This window comes from Trichechus manatus, unplaced genomic scaffold (genome assembly GCF_000243295.1).
Source record: "Trichechus manatus latirostris isolate Lorelei unplaced genomic scaffold, TriManLat1.0 scaffold00002, whole genome shotgun sequence".
NCBI classification, from domain to species: domain Eukaryota; kingdom Metazoa; phylum Chordata; class Mammalia; order Sirenia; family Trichechidae; genus Trichechus; species Trichechus manatus.
In genome coordinates, this window is record NW_004443938.1 from 16,876,034 (window position 1) to 16,895,510 (window position 19,477).

The 19,477-nt window shown below is 42.9% G+C and overlaps 1 protein-coding gene across 2 annotated transcripts in view; it reads left to right on the forward strand.

The window, feature by feature from the left end:
- The window catches only part of CNKSR3 (CNKSR family member 3), a 115,163-nt gene extending 96,180 nt beyond the window's left edge, over positions 1 to 18,983 (forward strand). Inside the window, exons 10-13 of one of the 2 annotated variants that reach the window (XM_004368813.2) lie at positions 5,854 to 5,978; positions 8,537 to 8,745; positions 9,234 to 9,323; positions 12,468 to 13,090. In XM_004368813.2, coding sequence (XP_004368870.1) covers positions 5,854 to 5,978; positions 8,537 to 8,745; positions 9,234 to 9,323; positions 12,468 to 12,766 — 723 coding nt within the window. In that variant the 3' untranslated portion in view covers positions 12,767 to 13,090. Of the gene's footprint in view, positions 1 to 5,853; positions 5,979 to 8,536; positions 8,746 to 9,233; positions 9,324 to 12,467; positions 13,091 to 18,945 lie in introns of those variants that run through there. The other variant, XM_023728919.1, reaches the window with a different exon arrangement.
- Positions 18,984 to 19,477: the final 494 nt, after the last annotated feature.

A 19,477-nucleotide genomic window follows, 5' to 3' on the forward strand; every position in this document is an offset into this window, starting at 1 on the left:
TGGTGGCCACTAGCCACATGTGACTGTTTAAGTTTAAATAATTAAATTAAGTAAAATTGTAAATTCAGCTCCTCTGTCACAGTAGCCATATTTCAGGTGCTTCATAGTCACCTCTGGCTAATGGCTGCCATATTGTATGGCGCAGATGTGGGCATTTCCAACATTATGGAAAGTTCTTTCTCATTCTTGTCTCTGATTTCAAGCACTTGTATAAATGTATACAGTATGAACACTAATCTTAGAGAGACCTCATAGAGTGGCATTATTAGCAGTGACTTACCAAGGAGCCCTGGTGGCACAATGGTTAAGTGCTCATCTGCTAACCGAGAGGTCAGTGGTTCCAACCCACCCAGCGCTCAGAGAGAAAAAAGACCTGGTAATCTGCTTCCATAAAGATAACAGCCTAGGAAACCCTATGGGAAAGTTCTTCTCTGTCATAAAGGGTTGCTATGATTGGAATCAACTTGATGGCACACAACAACCAAGGCAGGGGTGGACGTGGCAGGAACAATCTCCTCATTGGAGAGGATTTTATCACTGACATTGTTTAGAATTGCCAGCCTATGGTGATAAAAAGCAGACGGACCTTTAGTGAGTTTTATTATTTAAATTCTCTACAAACAGTGTATAGTTTGGACATGTTGTCAGGAGGAATCAGTCCTTGGAGAAGGACATCATGCTTGGTGAAGTACAGGGTTAGCGAAAAAGAGGAAGACCCTCAACGAGATGGATTGACACAGTGGCTGCAACAATGGGCTCAAGCATAACAATGATCGTGAGGATGGCGCAGGACTGGGCAGTGTTTCGTTCTGTGGTGCACAGGGTCACTATGAGTTGGAATCGACTTGACGGCACCTAACAACAACAATAACAAACAGTGAACCGTCTTCTTGCCTACCTAGGTGGACCATGCTCACTGACAGCCCCTCTGGTTATGCCATTGGTCCTTTGTGTTTATTTCCTGAACCCCGAATGAAAAGGAATGATATGTTCATGCTCTTTTATAAGATTCAGATTAAAATCTATCCTTAACTGACCATGGCTTTGTTGTACCTCTTCAAATAGAAAGCTTGGACCATCAGTTTGGACACAGTGACATATCGAGCACTGGGAATGCATCTACATGTGTTCCTTACAGGAAGGATCTAAAAATAACACCATGGTGCAAATGGTTAACAAGCTCAGCTACTCACTGAAAGGTCAGAGGTTTGAATTTACCTAGAGACACCTTGGAAGAAAGGCCTGGTGATCTACTTCTGAAAAATCAGCCATTGAATTCCCTGTGGAGTAGAGTTCTACTCTGACGCAAGGGGTCACCATGAATCAAACTTGACAACAACTGGGCTTTTTTTTAAGGAGCATGGACTTCATCTCTAGGTAACAGGCTGACAATTGTCTTTTGTGTTCATATCTACATATAAGGAACACCAAGGGGCTGTATAATTCTAGATATGGGGTGATGTAGTCCTGGGCAAGGCTGGTGACAGTGGCGACTCAAACACGAATGCAAGAGGCATCAAAAGGATTCACAAAGCATCACAGTGCGGCAGTTCAGAGGGTGCCTCTGGAGCTGACCCCTTTGAGTTCAGATCCCAGCTCTGCACGTATTAGCTGTGGGACCGTAGACAAGGTGTTCAATCTTTCTAAGCCTCAATGTCCTTGTTGTTTGCGTTGACAAATTAGAAAAAGGGTGAAGATGGCGAGGGAGAAGCAGGTGTCAAAGGTGACAGTGAACGTGGGTGGTGAGCCAGTGACAAATTAGAAAGTCAGGGAAGAGCCCTTTGGGAGGCAGAGACAAGAGCTATTTTTGACATATGTGAGTTTGAGGTAATAGAGGGAAATTCAAGCGGATATTTTCAGAAGATGGGAGGAAATTATTTTGAAGTCTAGGCTAGCATTAGTCTCTTGACTTCTGGAAATTCACCTTCAAAGGGACACTCTTCCTTTTTCTCTGCTTTTGTCTACCTTCCTGCCAGGTTCCAAGAGCTGTGTGGTTTAGGGAAGAGGCGATGTGAGGGCTAGAGACATACAGTGTTTCCTTTTGACCCAGGAGAGCGTCACCGTCAAAGCGCCAAGAGGCTGTTTTACTCTTTAGCTACTGAGTGTTCTTTTGATGTGTCCGAGATATTTTCAGAATGTCAGCTCTAGTAGACAAACGCTCTTTGTAGACTTGCTCAGCTCCTGCCCTGGGCTTTTCTCTGTACTTTGTTCTTGAGTGTTCTTTATGCCTGGCGCCCACCCCTCCTGAAAGGGGGAGTCTCTTTAATTCTTTTCAACATCATTAGTGTTGTCCTGCCACTGAAAAGGTGTTCGTCATTCCGTTTTTAGGCCACAATCCTGGTAAATGAGGGTTCTTGATACAGAGTAATGATTTATTTTTTTATTGTGGTAAATATATATGTAACAAAACATTCGCCGTTTCAACTTCACATGTACAATTTGGTGACATTAAAGGTGTTCATCATGTTGTTCAACCATCACCCTTCATTGTTCCCAAATTTTTCTGTCACCCTTAACAGAAGTCAGTGTCCCTCCACATTGTGCTTTCCTTTCCCTCTCCCATGCCGGGTAACCACTAATAATCTTAGGTCTGTATACGTTTGCCTATTTTAGCTATTTCATGTCAGTTGGATCATACAATACTTAGCCTTTGGTGACTGTCTGTTTACTCAGCATAAAGTTTTCAAGGGTCCTCCATCCTGTAGCGTATGTCAGGATTTCATTTCTCTTTCTGGCTGAGTAATGTTCCATTTTCAGGGAGTGGCTCTTCTGGGGAAATTCTCCACTTTACTTTTGCTTCTCAGGTTTCCACATGTATTCCAAGATTGATGTTCTGAGATGCTCGTTGGTTACCTTTTGAGTTGACAGATGGCATGTTAGCAGCGAATGTTGAGACCGTGGAGATTACATTATGGGAGAGTAAAGACTAAGTCCCTGTCTCTCTGTGCCTCAGTGTTACTCTGTGAAACTCCAGTGGCTGCTTCTGGCAGTCTTTCCAATCTTTAGAATCTAGCTCACATTCTCATTTCTGGGACGTTTTCCATCACAACCCAGGCTAGATAGGAATTAAAACAAAACAAAACAAAACTGTTGCTGTTGAGGATTCTGACTCATGACGACTCCATGTTTGTCAGAGTAGAACCATGCTCTGTAGGGTTTTCAGTGGCTGATTTTTTTTTTTTTTTTTTGATATTTTATTGTACTTCAGGTGAAGGCTTACAGAACAGATAGTTTCTCATGTAACAGTAACACACATGCTGTTTTATGACATTGGTTAACAACCCCACAACATTTTAACCCTCTAAATTCTCAACTTTTTTTTTTTTTTTTGGTGAAAATACACATAGCCAAAGATATGCCATTTCAAAAATTTTTTTTACATACACATTTAAGTGACATTGACTATGCTCTTCTAATTATGCTGTTATTCTTACTTAAGATGAAGGCTTACAGGACAAAATAGTCTCCCATTTGACAGTTACTACAAATGTTGCCCTATGACAATGGTTAACAGTCTCACAACACATCAACAGTATCCTTACTCTACTTTGTGTTCCCTATCATCAGCTTCCTACTCCCCTTCTGCCTTCTGGGCCTTGTCACTGGACTCCTGTACCTCGTTACTCTCATGGTTTTACTGGGCTGTCCACTCGCAGGCTGATCAGTGAACCTCGAAGGTAACTTTACCACTGAGCTAAAAGGGTGTCTGGGGGCCATACTCTCGGGGTTTCTCCAGTCTCCTTTAGGCCAGTAAATCTGGTCTTTTTTTTTTTTTTTTTTTTTTTTTTTGTGAGTTAGAATTATGTTCTACATCCTTCTCCAGCTCTGTCCAGAACCCTCTGTTGTGATCCTGGTCAGAGCAGTCAGCGGTGGTAGCCGGGCACCATCTAGCTGTACTGGACTCAGTCCGGTGAAGGTCTTGGTAGCTGTGGACAATTAGTCCTTTGGACTAATCTTTTCGTTGTATCCTGTTCTCTTCATTCTCACTTGCTCCCGAAGAGATGAGACCAGTGGAGTATCTTAGATGGCCGCTCACAGGCTTTTAAGACCCCAGACACTACTCACCAAGGTAGAATGTAGAGCATTATCTTTATAAGTAGTGTCATGCCAATTGAGCTAGATGTTCCCCGAGACCATGGTCCCCAGAGCCCTCCGTCCAGCAACTCAGTCCCTCGGGGAGTTTGGATCTGTCCATGGGGCCTCCATGACCTTTCCTTGTACAGGTTGTGTTAGTTTCCCCTGTATTGTGTACTGTCTGACCCTTCACCCAAGATACCTCAGTGGCTGATTTTTTGGAAGTGGATTGCCAGGCCTTTCTTCCTAGGTTTCTCAGGGTGAACACAAACCTCCAACCTTTCAGTTAGCAGCCAGATGTGTTAACTGTTTGCATCACCCAGAGACCCCAGATAGGAATTAAGAGGTACCATTTTATATCAACCTAGCACAGGTCTCACGCAGTGTCTCCTGCTGGCTTTCGCCAGTCAGATGCCTTGACTATAAGCTTTTCCTTGCAGTTCCTTTGCCAACCAGAAAAATGTTTTTGTGTTGTTGTTAGACTGTAGAAGGGATCAGACTGAAAGTCTCAAACTAAATTTAAGAAAATAGGTGCTCTGAGACCAGTTTATTGTTGTTGTGTGCCATCAAGTTGATTCCAACTGCCCTGTAGGGTTTCCTAGGCTGTGATCTTTATGGGGGCAGCTTGCCAGGTCTTTGCTCCCATGGAGCCACTCAATGGGTTCCAACCACTGACCTTTCAGTTAGTAGCAGAGTGTTTAATCATTGTGCTACCAGGGTTCCTTCTGAGACCAGTAAACATACGTAAAACTAAGCTGTGTGGATTTTAAGTTTTTAAAATTAACTTGTGTGTATGTGTATATGTATATTATGTGAAATTAAACAGTACTATTTGCTAAGCTGTGTCCTCAGCCCTTTACTTGTATTATTGCATTTAATTCTTATGGCTACCTTGTGTTGGTACTGTTCTTGTCTGCATTTATTTCTGTTTTATAAATGAGGCACAGAGAAATTGAGTACTTTCCCCAGAGATGCACAGCTAATACGAGGTATAGGCAGGATGACACCCAGACAGTGAGATTCCTGCGTCCACACTCCTAATCAGTAGTAGCATTGTGATTTTTATGAACAAACTCCTTTCATTTTCACAGCAACCCTGTGCAATAGGTACTGTTTGTATGGCTGTTTTACAGAGAAGGACACTGAGGCAGGGGTGTTTAAGTAATTTGCCCAGAGCTAGAGTTATGCCCTGGCTCCTGGCTCCTGAGCCTGTACTTTTCATCACTGTGTATCCGTTGTTGCTAGCTGCCTTCTAAGTCGGTCCCCGACTCATGGCAACCCACGCAGAATGGAAAGACACGCTGCCCAGTCCTGCGCCATCCTCGTGATCAGTTGTGGATCGGTGATCCACCGGGTTTTCATTAGCTGATTTTCGGAAGTAGATTTCCAGGCTTTCTTCCTAGTCTATATTAGCCTGGAGGCTCTGCTGAGAACTGTTTCGCATCATAGCAACATGCAAGCCTCCACTGGCAGACAGGTGGTGGCTTCATATAAGGTGCACTGGCCGGGATAGAACCCAGGTCTCCCGCACGGATGGCAGGAATTCTCCCACTGACCTACTGTGCATCTAGTCTTTCAAAGAAGTCTCAGTTACCTCTGAGTGTCTCAAAGAATCATGTAAGTTGAGTGTTGCCTACAACTGCAAACACATGGATGGCCTTGCCTTGTTTACACACGGGTGGTGGTGGGTAGAGGAGGGGGAGAGGTAACTCGGTGTCATCATTGCATTAGCCTCCACCCCTCTTACACCATTTGTCCTGCTGCCTGCTCTCCTTTCAGACCTCTCCTCCGCCCACAACAACACAGTCCCCGGAGAGCATGATGGATGCCTCGCTGAAGAAGGAGAAACCAGCCATCTTGGACCTTTATATCCCTCCTCCACCAGCTGTGCCGTATTCTCCACGGTACGTAAGTGTCCGTTCTCGTGGTGGGCACATCTCCTGTTCATGCGGACGCTAAGAGGTGGTGTGAAGACCGCAAGGAGCTTGATAGAGGAAGCTGCTAACTGCAGTGTGGCAGGGCCGAGTATTATGCTTCTGTTAAAAAACTCTGTTCATACGTACTTTAGGGTAAGTGTAGGGACAAGTCTAGGTGTTGTAGGACTTGGAAAGAATATTAAAATATCTTACTTTTGAAAAACCTACGAGAACATATGCCCTTGGATACATATCGCAAAGACTCTTCCTGGGGACTGTTTGAGGGGCCTGCAGCTTAAGTTGCATTAACTGTATGGTAAAATCATTTCTGCAGAGGAGGATAATAAATATTCTGTGAGATATAGTTACCACTGTATTTTACTGAGAGAGACGTGTTCTTCATGGAACTTAAAAAAAAAGTGAATGGAGGTGTAGGGTGTCCATATTTGTGTGTGTGATCATAAATTCTTAAAAAGAGTTGCTTTCTTAATGACTCTTAAGAAACATTATATGTAGGAGACAGTATAATGAGGATGGTCATGGCAGATCGTGTGTGGGGCATGATTTAGGTATGGAATCTAGGCTTATTTATATCAACTCACGTATTCACATATGTTGATAAAGCATATTTAGTGATTGTTGGGACTGGGTTACTGTCTTACACAAAACAGACCTGGTCTTTACCCCCAGAGAACTTCCAATGTCTTAATCAGTTGTTCAAGAATAAATTGAGAAATACATACTCATGCTATAATCATTCAAAGACAAAGTTGCAGGCTGGACTTGTAGTGACATTTTACTTTGTATTGGAATTATTTGTTTTTGTTTGTTTTGAGCTGAGCTATTTGCTTCTATTGTGTTTCTTCCCCGAGTGCAGAGAAGAATTAGCATCATCTTCCTCTCTCTGAGTCTTTGTTTATCCGCTATTTATTATAGCACATAGAAAAGTTACCTGAAGTGATCAAGCATTCTGGTTGGTAGACAGCACTCGGCCCTGTATTCACAGACCAGAGTCATGTGGAGTTGGAGGTCTTACACATACAGAATGTAGAATTTCACTGATAACCAAACGTGTGGATTGTTCTGTCAGAAACTGTAGGATGACACTCCCCCTGCCGCCCACTCCTGACCCTGAATGTGCTTGTCGGGGCCTCAGTAAGGGGTCACAGAAGCAGTGGCCAGAAAACCAGTGTGTATATTATTGTTGTTAGGTTCCATGGAGTCATTCCGACTCATAGTGACGGTATAGGACAGGGTAGAACTCCCCCATAGGACTTCCTAGGTTGTAATCTTTGTGTGAGCAGATCGCCAGATCTTTCTCTCATAGAGCCACTGGGTGGGTTCAAACTGCTAACCTTTCAGTTAGTAGCCTAGTGCTTAACTGTTGCACCAACGGGAGCTTTTAATCCGCTTGGGGGAAACATGCTCACACACACGCGCACATACACACCAATGAAGGATATCTTTGTGGAATAAAAAATGCAAATGGGTTACAGAGAAGCAAGTACTGAGTTATGAAAGCTTAGTGAATGGGGAAGTTAAGTATCAGGTTTAAAGGTATAGAAGGAGATAGATTTGTGGGGGACGGGTGTGGTGTAGCAGGCTCACCTCGGAATGCAGGGATATAACATGGAAGCAAGGCTGAGCTTTGGATAGTCTTCGGACTTAGTTAATTCTGTATTTTGTCTACTATCTTTTGCAGTGATTGTCTAATGGAACAGTAAATGCAAAAAGTTTAACCAGCTGGCAACTCGAACACAGTTAAAATGAATTTTAAGTTTTATTGTAAGCGGACATTTTGATAGAGTTAGGTTGGAATTGGTGATCCAACTTTTGCCAGCTTCTATACTCAGTTCAGAAAGTAGACACTCTCCACTGGGGATTACAAAAGGCTCCTTTGTGTTTTTTGACATAATTTGTAAATTTAACAACTCATCAAGAATCTTCTTCACTGGATCTTAGCAAAGATACTCTTCTTGGCATAAGGGAACTGGTTCAAAGGATTGTGCCTTAACTTGTGATGTCTTGTAGTAAATAGGAAACGCAACTACAGAAACCCAGGGAAATAGAGCTACGTTCTCAAGAGTACATTTGTAGCGTTTAGACATATACGAAAAAATGGCATTTACTCTTTCTTAACATGGAACCTTGGTGGCTCGATGGTTAAGAGCTACAGCTGCTAACCAAAAGGTCAGCAGTTCGAATCCACCAGCTACTCCTTGGAAACCCCATGGGGCAGTTCTCCTCTGTCCTATAGGGTCACCATGAGTTGGAATTGACTCGATGGCGATGGGTTTGGTCTTGGTTTAATAGGGTCATGGTGTTAATTCTTATTGAATATGACCTGTATGTATTGGAAGGGGGCCATGAGTCAACACAACATATGATTGGAGGGGCAACTGGGTTTGAGAAGGTAATGCTTTTTCTTGCAGTGAAAAAAGAGGATTTCAGTTTTTTCATGTGTGCTGGTCACATTATGATCCCTCCAATTCTTCAGTATGAGAGGACCTTTGTAAGCAACTTACTTATTGCACATTGTCTTCCAGGGATGAGAAGGGGAGCTTTGCTCACGGAGGATTCAGTAAGTGCAAACAACCGTTGCCTGGTCCTAAGGGTTCAGAGTCACCCAATTCCTTCTTGGACCAGGAGAGCCGAAGACGAAGATTTACCATTGCCGATTCCGATCAGTTGCCTGGATATTCTGCGGAAACCAGTCTCCTGCCCACAAAAATGAGAGAGAAAACACAATCTTACGGTAGGTTTCCGAGTGTTTGTTTTGTTCTGCCGGTTGCTTTTGCTTCACTTCCCCACCCCCTTTCTTATTTGGATCTGCTGGATGAATTTGGTAGACTTTAAAGTTAATCCGGGGAAAACATAAACCTCAATGAAATGCTAAGTATGAGACCTTTAATTCATCTCCCTCAAATGGAGCCTCGTGGAGTCCTTACTCTGCCTGGCATCCAAGCCCAGCTGGAGGAGATCACATTACAGTTTGAACTTCAGTGCCTGGGTTTTGACTTTGGAGTTGCCTTTGCTCTGTAGACATGCAGACTCTGTAGCATGCCTCTGTCTTCATTGCTTGCTATGGAAATACAGTGCTTTGAAATTCTTTCTTTTAAAGTATGTTATCGCTTCTGCTTACGGGGTTGTTTTACTGTGGGATCAAAGTTACACATAAATGGGGGGATTCGCTAAAGCCCATAAACTCGCCAACCGTGTCTCCTTCCCGGTCTCCCTGTGCAGGCAAGCCCCGGCCTTTGTCCATGCCTGCAGATGGGAGCTGGATGGGAATTGTAGACCCTTTTGCTAGACCTCGAGGCCGTGGGAAGAAAGGTAAGTTTCATTTAAACAAACCTAAAAGCAAAAACGGAGTGGAAAGACCCAGGCCCTAATTTCAGCTCCACTCCTATAAAAACAGTTGCCGGCAAGTTAACTCTGACTCCTGGCGACCCTGCGTGTGTCAGAGTAGGACTGTGCTCCACGGGGTTTTCAGTGGCTGATTTTTTGCAAGTAAAACACCAGGGCCTTCTGCTGTGGAGCCTCTGGGTGGACTTGAACCTCTAACCTTTTGGTTAGCAGCCAAGCACGTTTGTCTCATCCAGGGACTCATAAATGTGTTACAATAACTGGATAGAATACTGAGCCTTTTTGAACCCCATTTTCTCACCTCTAAAATCAGATTTGCTGATGACTGCTGACATCTATTTATTCAATAATGGCAGATTGATATAATCTTAGTGATTGAAAATACCCTGATTAGTATCATGTGTTTTAAAAAGGCTGCAGACATTAACGATCTCATTTGTAAACAGTAGAAATAAATTGTTCATTAAGTAATTTTATCCTGAATTTTATGACTATTATTAGTAGAGTCAGGGCCCTGGTGGCGCAGTGGTTAGGAGTTCGGCTGCTAACCCAAAGGTCGGCAGTTCAAATCCACCAGCCGCTCCTTGGAAACTCTGTGGGGCAGTTCTGCTCTGTCCTGTAGGGTCACTATGAGTTGGAATTGACTTGACTGCAGCGAGTTTTGGTTTTTTATTATTAGAGTCAGTTTGATTTCTGACTCTAATAAAAAACGTGTTTTTTTTTCCCCTCTCAAATCCTTCTAGTGTTAGAGAGTAATTACTATTTGAAAAGAAATTTCATTTTATTTTCCCTGTAATCAAAGTTACTGGTTATTACCCTAGTCTTGAGGGGAATGTTTAAAGATATTCTTATCTTCGTCAGATTACCTTGGATTATCAACACTGGGAACACATTATGACATTGTTTTTGCAGGGCTGAAACAGAGCAGGTGAAAAGTTCAAGTACAGTTGGCGTTAGGTAATAAAAAGAAGAAAATTCTAGAGGCCTGATCAACTCTGACATCTGTAGGGGACTTGGTAAAGGTTGTCCCCTGAATCCCTGCATCACCTGGATTGTGCTAAAGTGAGAACAAGAGAAGGTGCCTGTCTGTGGTTTAAGACAGCCGACCTTGGTTTATGAAAATCTGTGGAGCCGTCAGCAGGTGGCAGGGCTGTCCTTTGTTTAGACTTAGAAATGTTAACATCTTCATTGCCACACTTTGAAGCCTGGGTTTAGGCTTTTCCTTCCCTTTAGGTACTGAGAGATGTAGTCTGGGAGTGTGTAGGTGAGAAATGGAAAAATACTTGGCCCCCCACCCCTCCTTCTACATATTTCTTACTATGATTGTTTTACAATGAAAGGTGTCTGCACAATGGACACTTCATTTTTTTAAGAACAGCTTTATTGAGATAGAATTCACCCTTTTAAAGTATGCAATTCCTGGTGTTCAGTATATTCACAAAGTTGTGCCACCGACACCACTGTCTAATTCCAGAACATTTTCACTACTCCAGAAAGAAGCTCCATACCCGTTACTAGTCACTCTCCATCTGCCCCTGCCCCTGGAAACTACTTAATCTACGCTCTGTCTCTATGGATTCGCCCTTTCTGGCCATTTCATGTAAATGGAGTCATACAGCATGTGGCCTTCTGACAATGGATATTTTTTAAAAGTAATTTTGCCCCTGGATTACAAAAGCAAAACAAGTATAGTGTCAAACATCTAGAAGGAAGAAGAAAATAAAACTTACCTGAATCTGCTTCTCCAACTGGAACAGTCACTGTGAATCTTCCGGTTGTTCCCATGTTTATATACTATACACTTAAAAAAAATGTACAAAATGGACTAAATAGATGTTCAGTGATACTGTGTGAAGTGAATGTTGTCTAACAGTATGCTATGTTTTTCTAGAAATTTTTTTTCTTAAAATAGCTTCATTATCTGTGGCTATTAAAACCAACCAACCAACCAACCCACTGCTGTTGAGTCAATTCTGACTCATAGCAACTCTATAGGACAGAGTAGAACTGCCCCATAGGGTTTCCAAAGAGTGGCTGCTGGGTTCAGACTGCCGACTTTTTGGTTAGCAGCTGAGCTCTTAACCACTGCACCACCAGGGCTCTCTTATGGCTATAGTGCTTATTTATTCAGTCTCCTATTAGTGAACATTTTGCATTATTTCTGTTTTTTTTCCTCCAATTATAAATAATGCTTCAGTAAGATCTTTGCACGTTTTTAGGAGTGGAATTTCTAGGTCAGAAGAAGGCTACATTTTACCATTTTTCAGTCTCTTCAGCTCTCCCACCGCTATCCCAGGGGGTCTGCTGCCCTTTAGAGCAAGACAGTTCTTCCTTGGGGAATGCTCCAAGCATTCAAATCCTTGAGCTGCATACACTAAAGCTGAGTAGTGCTGCCCTTCGTTCAGAGTGTCAACCAAAGACACTCCCCTTCTTGTCATTTCTGAATGCCCCTCAGGGCTGCTCTGGGATAAGAATCACTGCTCTGGAGGCATGTGCTGCGTGCTGTGCTGCCAGCATTGAGCAAGGACTCAGGCCAGGAGGGGTGACGTTATAGGGCTGTCTCGCTGCTTTTTGATTTTAAGTGAAAGCGTGCAAATTCTTACACCAGAAAAGAAGGGCGGGTTCTCTGATTCTGTGCCGTCCTGTTACCTCTCAGGCACTAACACAGTAAAATGTTAAACTGTTGTTGGGTGCTGTCGAGGCAATTGTGACTTGCAGGAACCCCATGTGACAGAGTAGAACTTCTCCATAGGGATTCCCTGGCTGTAATCTTCATAGAAGCAGATCATCAGGTTTTCTTCCGCTGAGTGCATGGGTTTGAACTGCCAGCCTTTTAGTAGTGTGCTTAACCATTGCGCCACCAGAGCTCCTTGAAGGAAGACGGACCTCTTCTCTTTCTGCTTTCTAAATACCCAATAGATTGCCTCTCAGATTGGGTGGGCCTTTTCATCTGCAAGGGCTTGTGGCACGTCCCGGGGGGGTAGGGGGGGAGCAGGGTACGGAACCCACTTTCAGAAGTGGCATCAGAAGTTGGAGCAGGTGAAGTCCACTGAACACCTTGGTCCAGTGGCTGGTCATTTTAATGGAGATGTTGGCTTTGTCTGACGGCAGGTGAGGATGCCCTCTGTCGATACTTCAGCAACGAGCGAATCCCTGCGATCCTTGAAGAAAGCTCCTCCTCACCCTACCATTTCTCCAGACCCTCCCCGGAGAGACATCTCGTTCGAGGTGCAGACTACATCCGAGGGAGCCGCTGCTACATCAGTTCAGACCTCCACAGCAGCGCCACAATTCCATTCCAGGAGGAAGGGACCAAAAAGAAATCTGTTTCCTCATCCGCAAAGTCATCCTCCACGGAGCCATCGCTACTGGTCAGCTGGTTTACTCGGCTTAAGCTATTGACTCACTGAGACCAACCTCCTCTGGACTCCTCCTCCCTGTCTCCTGCTACCAAGTGCCTTGGTTCCTCGACTGACCACCTGTTCTTATTTTCATCTACAGTATTACGTAGTGACCTTATGTAATTTCATTTTTTTTGGAAAGTTGTATACTGCCCTTCTCAGAGTTTTAAAGTGATTGGATGGGAACAAGCACAGAGAGGATCTTGGGTGCTGGCTTGTAGAGGCAAAAGGAGGGAAACAGTAGAATCTGCTTTTCTTGCTTCATCAGATTTGGAACATTGTGACCCTCCATATGACAGTGTGGAGCTTTGGCCAGGAAAGTTATGGTCGTTATGAGGAATTGGTGGCATTGTTCGTTTTTTGCGGGGTGGGGGGGAGGGGCTAAAATTGATGGATCATGGTCACAGATGTATTGGTTCGTGGTCCAATTTCTTTCCCTGAAAAGCCAGTGGAGATCACATTTTTGTTTTGATATTTCAAGCTGTATGCCATATTTGTAAGTGTAGCAGCATTGAAACAGCACATGGGACATGTCGGATGCCCTTTCAAAGCAGAGATTTAAGTGTAGGTCTCTTACACTTGGCGAATCTCCTTTTCATAAAAAATCTCAGTATAGGTCAGATAATACAGAAACATGAACACACTTAGATACAGATTATTACACACAAAGAAGTTGTGGGTACTTGTGAGGGGTGTTGTGCATTATCGTCTTTAAGGGGGAAGGCTCTAAGAGTTGCTGATAGCCGAAGCACTATTCAGAAAAATAAAGTGACAGTACGTAGGCTTATGAGAGTTACATCAGTTTGCATTTTGACCTGTTCAGTGTCTGTCTTCCAGAAAAAAAATCCTGTCTTCAAAATTGCACACCTTTTGCTAATTAGAAAGATCTCAGAAAGTCTCGTGGTCACTAATTTTCAACTAGCATCAGATATTTTGGAAAAGTGTGTCTGGATATTAACTCTTGTTTAAACTGAATGTATGATATTTTGTTAGAATGGAAAAGTACTATCTTGTTAATTTAAGTGTTTTAAATATAGTTGTATATTTTTCTTACTCATAGTCACATGTACTTGAAAATATTTCTGTTTTGCGTCATACGTCAAACTAATGACAAAGAGCATTCAGGGTGTTCCCAGATTTTACAGGTGACCACCACCATGGCCATTGCTACCATGGGAGCTATTGTTAAAAAAAAAAAAAAATAATAAACCCTCCTAAGCATTTTGGGATTTTATGGATTAGAAGTGGAAGAGCTGAAAAATTAATTAGGGCAGTGTACTGCGGTGTAGTCTTAGGCAGAGATGGTGTTCCCTACCCGTATACCCTCTCCCATACCAGTAGCATTGTTTACTTTGTTCTACTGTCTGAAATTCAACCAATTAGATATTCACTGCTATTGGTAAACACCTTCCCTTTAAAACGCATCTGGTGGGGTTAAAGGAACTAGCAATCACTCACATGCTAGTATAGTTGAATTCAGTCCAACTGCTTTCCTGTCAACCTCTAAATGAACTGCAGTGAAGATAGGGTTGGTTCATGGGGGATCAAAGGGAGATTGGCAAACTGAGGGCTAGAAGAGGCTTGGAGTATGTGATTCGTTGGGTGCTGAGCATGATATAAAGGCAGAGTGTGGGGTGAGGAGGTCAGTAATAGGCACTGGTGACTGGGAGGGAGCTAGAAGAGGAAGAAAGCCAGCCCTTGCTCGTTTCAGTTTAGCTTGAGCTGGATTTATGGGGAAAGGGGTGACAGCTGTTCCCTCACACCTGGATGTAGGGGAGGAGTCTTCATGCTGTAGATCAGCTACATAATGAATTAACTTAATGATGGTGGTCTCTCTCAGCTGGGAGGTTAGCCCCTTTGTGTGGGGAGAATGACATTTGTTAATCAAATGACCAACTTCAAAATGGATTTTCAGAAGTCAGTCTTAACAGGCAGTGCCCCTCTTCAATTACTATACCAGATCGATGTTTTTCAGACCTTGTTCTGTGAAGCCCTGGAGGACGGCCAGAGAGCTTTCTGGGCCCCTTTCCTTCAATCAGCCTCTGCTCCTTCATTTTTATTTCAGATTTTCTCTTGAATTGTGTTTGAAAAATATATTGCTGCGTAAAGAATGTTTGTGAAACAACTATTGAGATAGCTTAACACTAATAACTAATAATTAAGCAGTAGCTTAATACTAATTCCTCAGAAATTAATAGGAACCTCTTGCCTCAATCCAGGCTTAATGGTGCACAAGCATTAACATATGAAGAGGCCGAATGGCTCTTTTCGGCATGATATTTTAAAACAGTGGGTTTTTAACCCTACCAAACCCAACTCTACACCCATCCCTTTTTATGATAAATAATTTACAACATCACAATCTTCAAGTGAAAATCATGGATTATAAAACTGACGTTTGCCCGTGAATGCATTACCCATTTACGATTCTGAATTGAAGTTAATATAACTGGCCTGTACACATACACGTCAATATGATGTCCTAACTGAAATATACACAAATATAAATGTATAAATACTTTATAATGGAATAATTACTTTTAATATGTAAATGTGCTAGCATGATTCTATTACAAGATGCAAAGGCACCTACTTGTACCTGTATATATAAAATTGCTGTGAACATGGACGCTACATATGCAGACTGAGAGAAACCTGCTGTGTCGGTAAATTAATACCAGAAACAGGATCCATGTCGGGGATATGATTTTCTAAAATATGGCCAGTTCTTGAGGAGCCTTGGTGGTACAGTGGTTAAAGCGCTAGGCTGCTAACTGGAAGGTGATCAGTTCAAACCCACCAGCCACTCTGCGGGAGAGTAAAGATTTACAGCATTGGAAACACTATGTGGCGGTTCTGCTCTGTTCTGTAGGGTTGCTATGAGTTGGAATCTACTTGACGGCAACAAATTTGGTTTGGTAAGTCCAGTTCTTGATAAAGTTCTAAACAAGTCTATAATAGCTACACGCAACTAGTGTTTCCTGAGTGCCTGGATTGTTCTAAATACTTACCTAATAGCTTTGTGAGGTGGTTGATGCTCTTAGGCTCATTTTACATACGATGACGTTATCCAAGGGTACACAGCTAATGATGGCAGAGCTGGGATTAAAATCAAAGCAGCCTGGCTCTGGAGTACTTGCTCCTTCTTACTTTGATATACCTACCCTACCTACCTGTTGCTATCTAGTCAATTCAGACTCATAGCAACCCTATAGGACAGAATAGAACTGCCCCATAGGGTTTCCAAGGAGTGGCTGGTGGATTCGAACTGCTGACCTTTTGGTTAGCAGCCAAGCTCTTAACCACTGCACCACCAAGGTTCCCACTGTGATACAGTCTTCTGTTAATTTATATGGTTATTGTAAGTTGCTGTCGAGTTCGCTCCAATTTGTGGTGAGCGCGTATATAACAACGAAATGATGCCTGGTCCTGCACCATCTTCATGATTGTTGGTATGCTTGGGTCCATTGTTGTGACCATGGTGTCAGTCCATCTCACTGAGGGTCTCCCTCATTTTCACTGACCCTCTACCGAACATGATGTTCTTCTTCAGTGGTCAGCCCCTCTTGATGATGTGTCCGAAGTAAGTGAGTCGAAGTTTCAGACAGTATTCTGTTGTTATCCATGAAGTTTTCATTGGCCAATTTTCAGAAATAGATTGCCAGGCCTTTCTTCCCAGTCTGTCTTAGTCTGGAAGCTCTGCTGAAACTTGTCTGCCTTGAGTCACCTTGCTGGCATTTGAAATACTGGTGGCATAACTTCTAGCATCATAGCAACTCACAAGTCACCTCAGTACAACAAACTGACAGGTGGTGGTCCTTAATAGAATATTCTGATTGCATTCCTGAAAATTCCAGAGCGCATTAAAACTGAGCTAAACTTCATTGTGTGTTTACATATAAAACAAAGTTAGATTCTAGACTCAGATCATTGTAAACTGGGTTTTCATCTACATGAATATTTGGTAGGATATTTGAAAGTTGTCCTGATGGGGGACAGTTCTTTGTTGTGTGGGGTCTAACCTGTAGGGCTTGGGTAACATCTACGCTCCCACCCATTAAATGCAGCTAGGAGCACCCTATCATTGACACCTGAAAAGCCCTCTCATTTCCAAAACTGCCCTTAGGGAGTAACACCATCCTTTTAAGGACAACTGCTTTAAAAGAAACACAATGTCATCATTGAGTGGTGTTCAGTAATTGTCCGTTTTCTATCTCCTTACTTCTCTCTCCACCCAACTGGAAGTTTTGCATTCTGTTTTCTTTTTTGTAGGTCTTCCCTTGCCCCCCCACACCCCCGAAAGCCAAGCAGCTGTTGCCTCCTGGACAAAACCAGAAAAAATCAAAACAGTTGCCTTCGAGTTGATTCTGACTCATGGCAACCCTATGTGTGTTAGAGTAGAACTGTGCTCCCTAGGGTTTTCAATGGGTGATTTTTCAGAAGTAGATCACCAGGCCTTTCTTCCAGGGTGCCTCTGGGTAGTTGCAAACTCCCAACCTTTCAGTTAGCAGCTGAGAGTGTTAACATTTGCACCACCCAGGGCCTCCCTTCTGGACAAAAGACCATGAATTTTTGCAAGTTTCAGCGTGTTAGCCCTCAGGAAACTCTTAATACATAACTTTTCTTTCCCCAAAGAGCAAGTAACTCTTTGTTTGCTATTTGAATATTATCAGCAAAGAAATAACATCATGCTTTATTTTTTTGGCGCCTGGAGGCATCAATGGGACAGAGATTAGGCCCTAACTTGGATGTTTCCCACCTATAGTGTGTGTGATTAGTCTTTGCACACAAGTGTTTCACATTATTACGCCCATCCTTGGAATAGAACCCCTGCATGATTTCTCTTGGGATCAGACCACTGCAAACTGCTTTCTTGGAAGTTACATGGAAAGTGGATTTCTTGAAAAGGAGTAAATCGCTTTTGATATGGCCACTGCTTGGCTTGGCCATGATAATTAAATTTTATTCATTTTTAGAGTAACTGTACTTGTGAATTTTTATGCTTTCATGCTAGTCAACTAGAAGGTGAGTACTTAAAAATGTATTGGTTAAAAGCTGCCTTAGAGAGTGCCGCAAAATATGAATTATCTGATGTTTCTTCAAATATCTGCAAGGCCTAGTGTGAAGCATCAAGTAGTAGGAGCTCACTACATGATTGGTGAGGATATGGGATTGGGAAAAAAAAAAAAAATCTTACTGGAAAATGTACCTTATAATTATTTGGAAACTTCTTAACTGCAAAGTTTTGCCTTAGGGGTTCTATTTACTTTTGGCCAGAACTATTGCTAGAAGCGTGCTGGTTTGGCAAAGGAGACCCTCGATGTAAGGTTTAACACAAGTAAAAGAAAAAGTGATTGCGTCAAATTCAGATTTGCTAGATGGCTATGTTTTTCTCTAGTTTTAGGGATGTGAGCTCTGTCCAAAACCCTGAGTGTATGTGTATAAAACCGAAAACTCAGTTGCCATTGAGCCAGCTCCGATTTACGATGACCCCATGTGTGTCAGAGTAGAACTGTGCTCTCTGAGGTTTTTAGTGACTGATTTATTGGAAGTAGATGGCCAGGCCTTTTTTCCAAGAAGCCCCTGGGGTGGGCCTCCAACCTTTCAGTTAACAGCTGTGCGTGTTAACTGTTTGTACCACCCAGGGACTGTGTGTGTGAGTATAGAACTTACAAGATTTTTCCCACTACAAAAGTCCTTCTGAAGCAGTGGCTGATCAATTTGGAAAGAGAAGAGAGAAGTTTTTGTCCTTATACAACAAAATGTCACTCACCTAGGAGGCTGTCAGACACAGTCTTTCAGAACCTCTGGGGTACCTACCTCCTCCGCTCCCCTTACATAGAAATGGTGCACTGTGTGGGCTTACTAAAGACCAGATGCCTGTTGTAACGTAATCATCCCTAGGCATATTTCAAATTCTATGGCAATATTTATGAAGCTTGTCTTCCAAGGTGATCAAATGTTCGTATGTTGCCTACTTATGACAAGCATCAGGGATTAAAACATGGTTTACTACAACTAAAGAAGTTGTTGTTGTGTGCCCTCGAGTCAATTCCAACTCATAGTGACCCTATAGGACAGAGCAGAACTGCCCCATAGGCTTCCAAGGCTGTAATCGTCACAGTTCTGCTGCTTTGAGGACTAAGGTGCGCCTAACCCAAGCCGTGGTATTTTCGTTTGTCTCACAGGCATTCAAAAGCTGGACAATGAATAAGCAAGAATGAAGAATTGATGCACTGAATTACGGTGTTGGTGAATAATATTGAATATACCATGGACTGCCAGAAGTATGAACAAATCTATCTTGGAAGAAGTATAGTCAGAATGCTCCTTAGAAGCAAGGATGGTGAGACTTCATCTCCCATACTTTGGACATGTTATCAGTAGGAACCAGTCCCTGGAGAAGGACATCATGCGTGGTAAAGTAGAGGGTCAGCAAAAAGGAGGAAGACCCTGGATGAGATGAATTGACACAGTGGCTGCAATAATGGGCTCAAACATACCTACTATTGTGAGGATGGCACAGGATCGGGCAGTGTTTCATTCTGTTGTACACAAGGTCACTATGAGTCAGAACAGACTTGATGGCACCTAATGACAACAACAATCTTTATAATAGCAGACTGCCACATTTTTCTCCCGGGGAGCAAACTGCTGACCTTTCGGTTAGCAGCCAGGTGTGTAACCACTTCACCACAACTGAAGAAGGGTGAGCCCTAA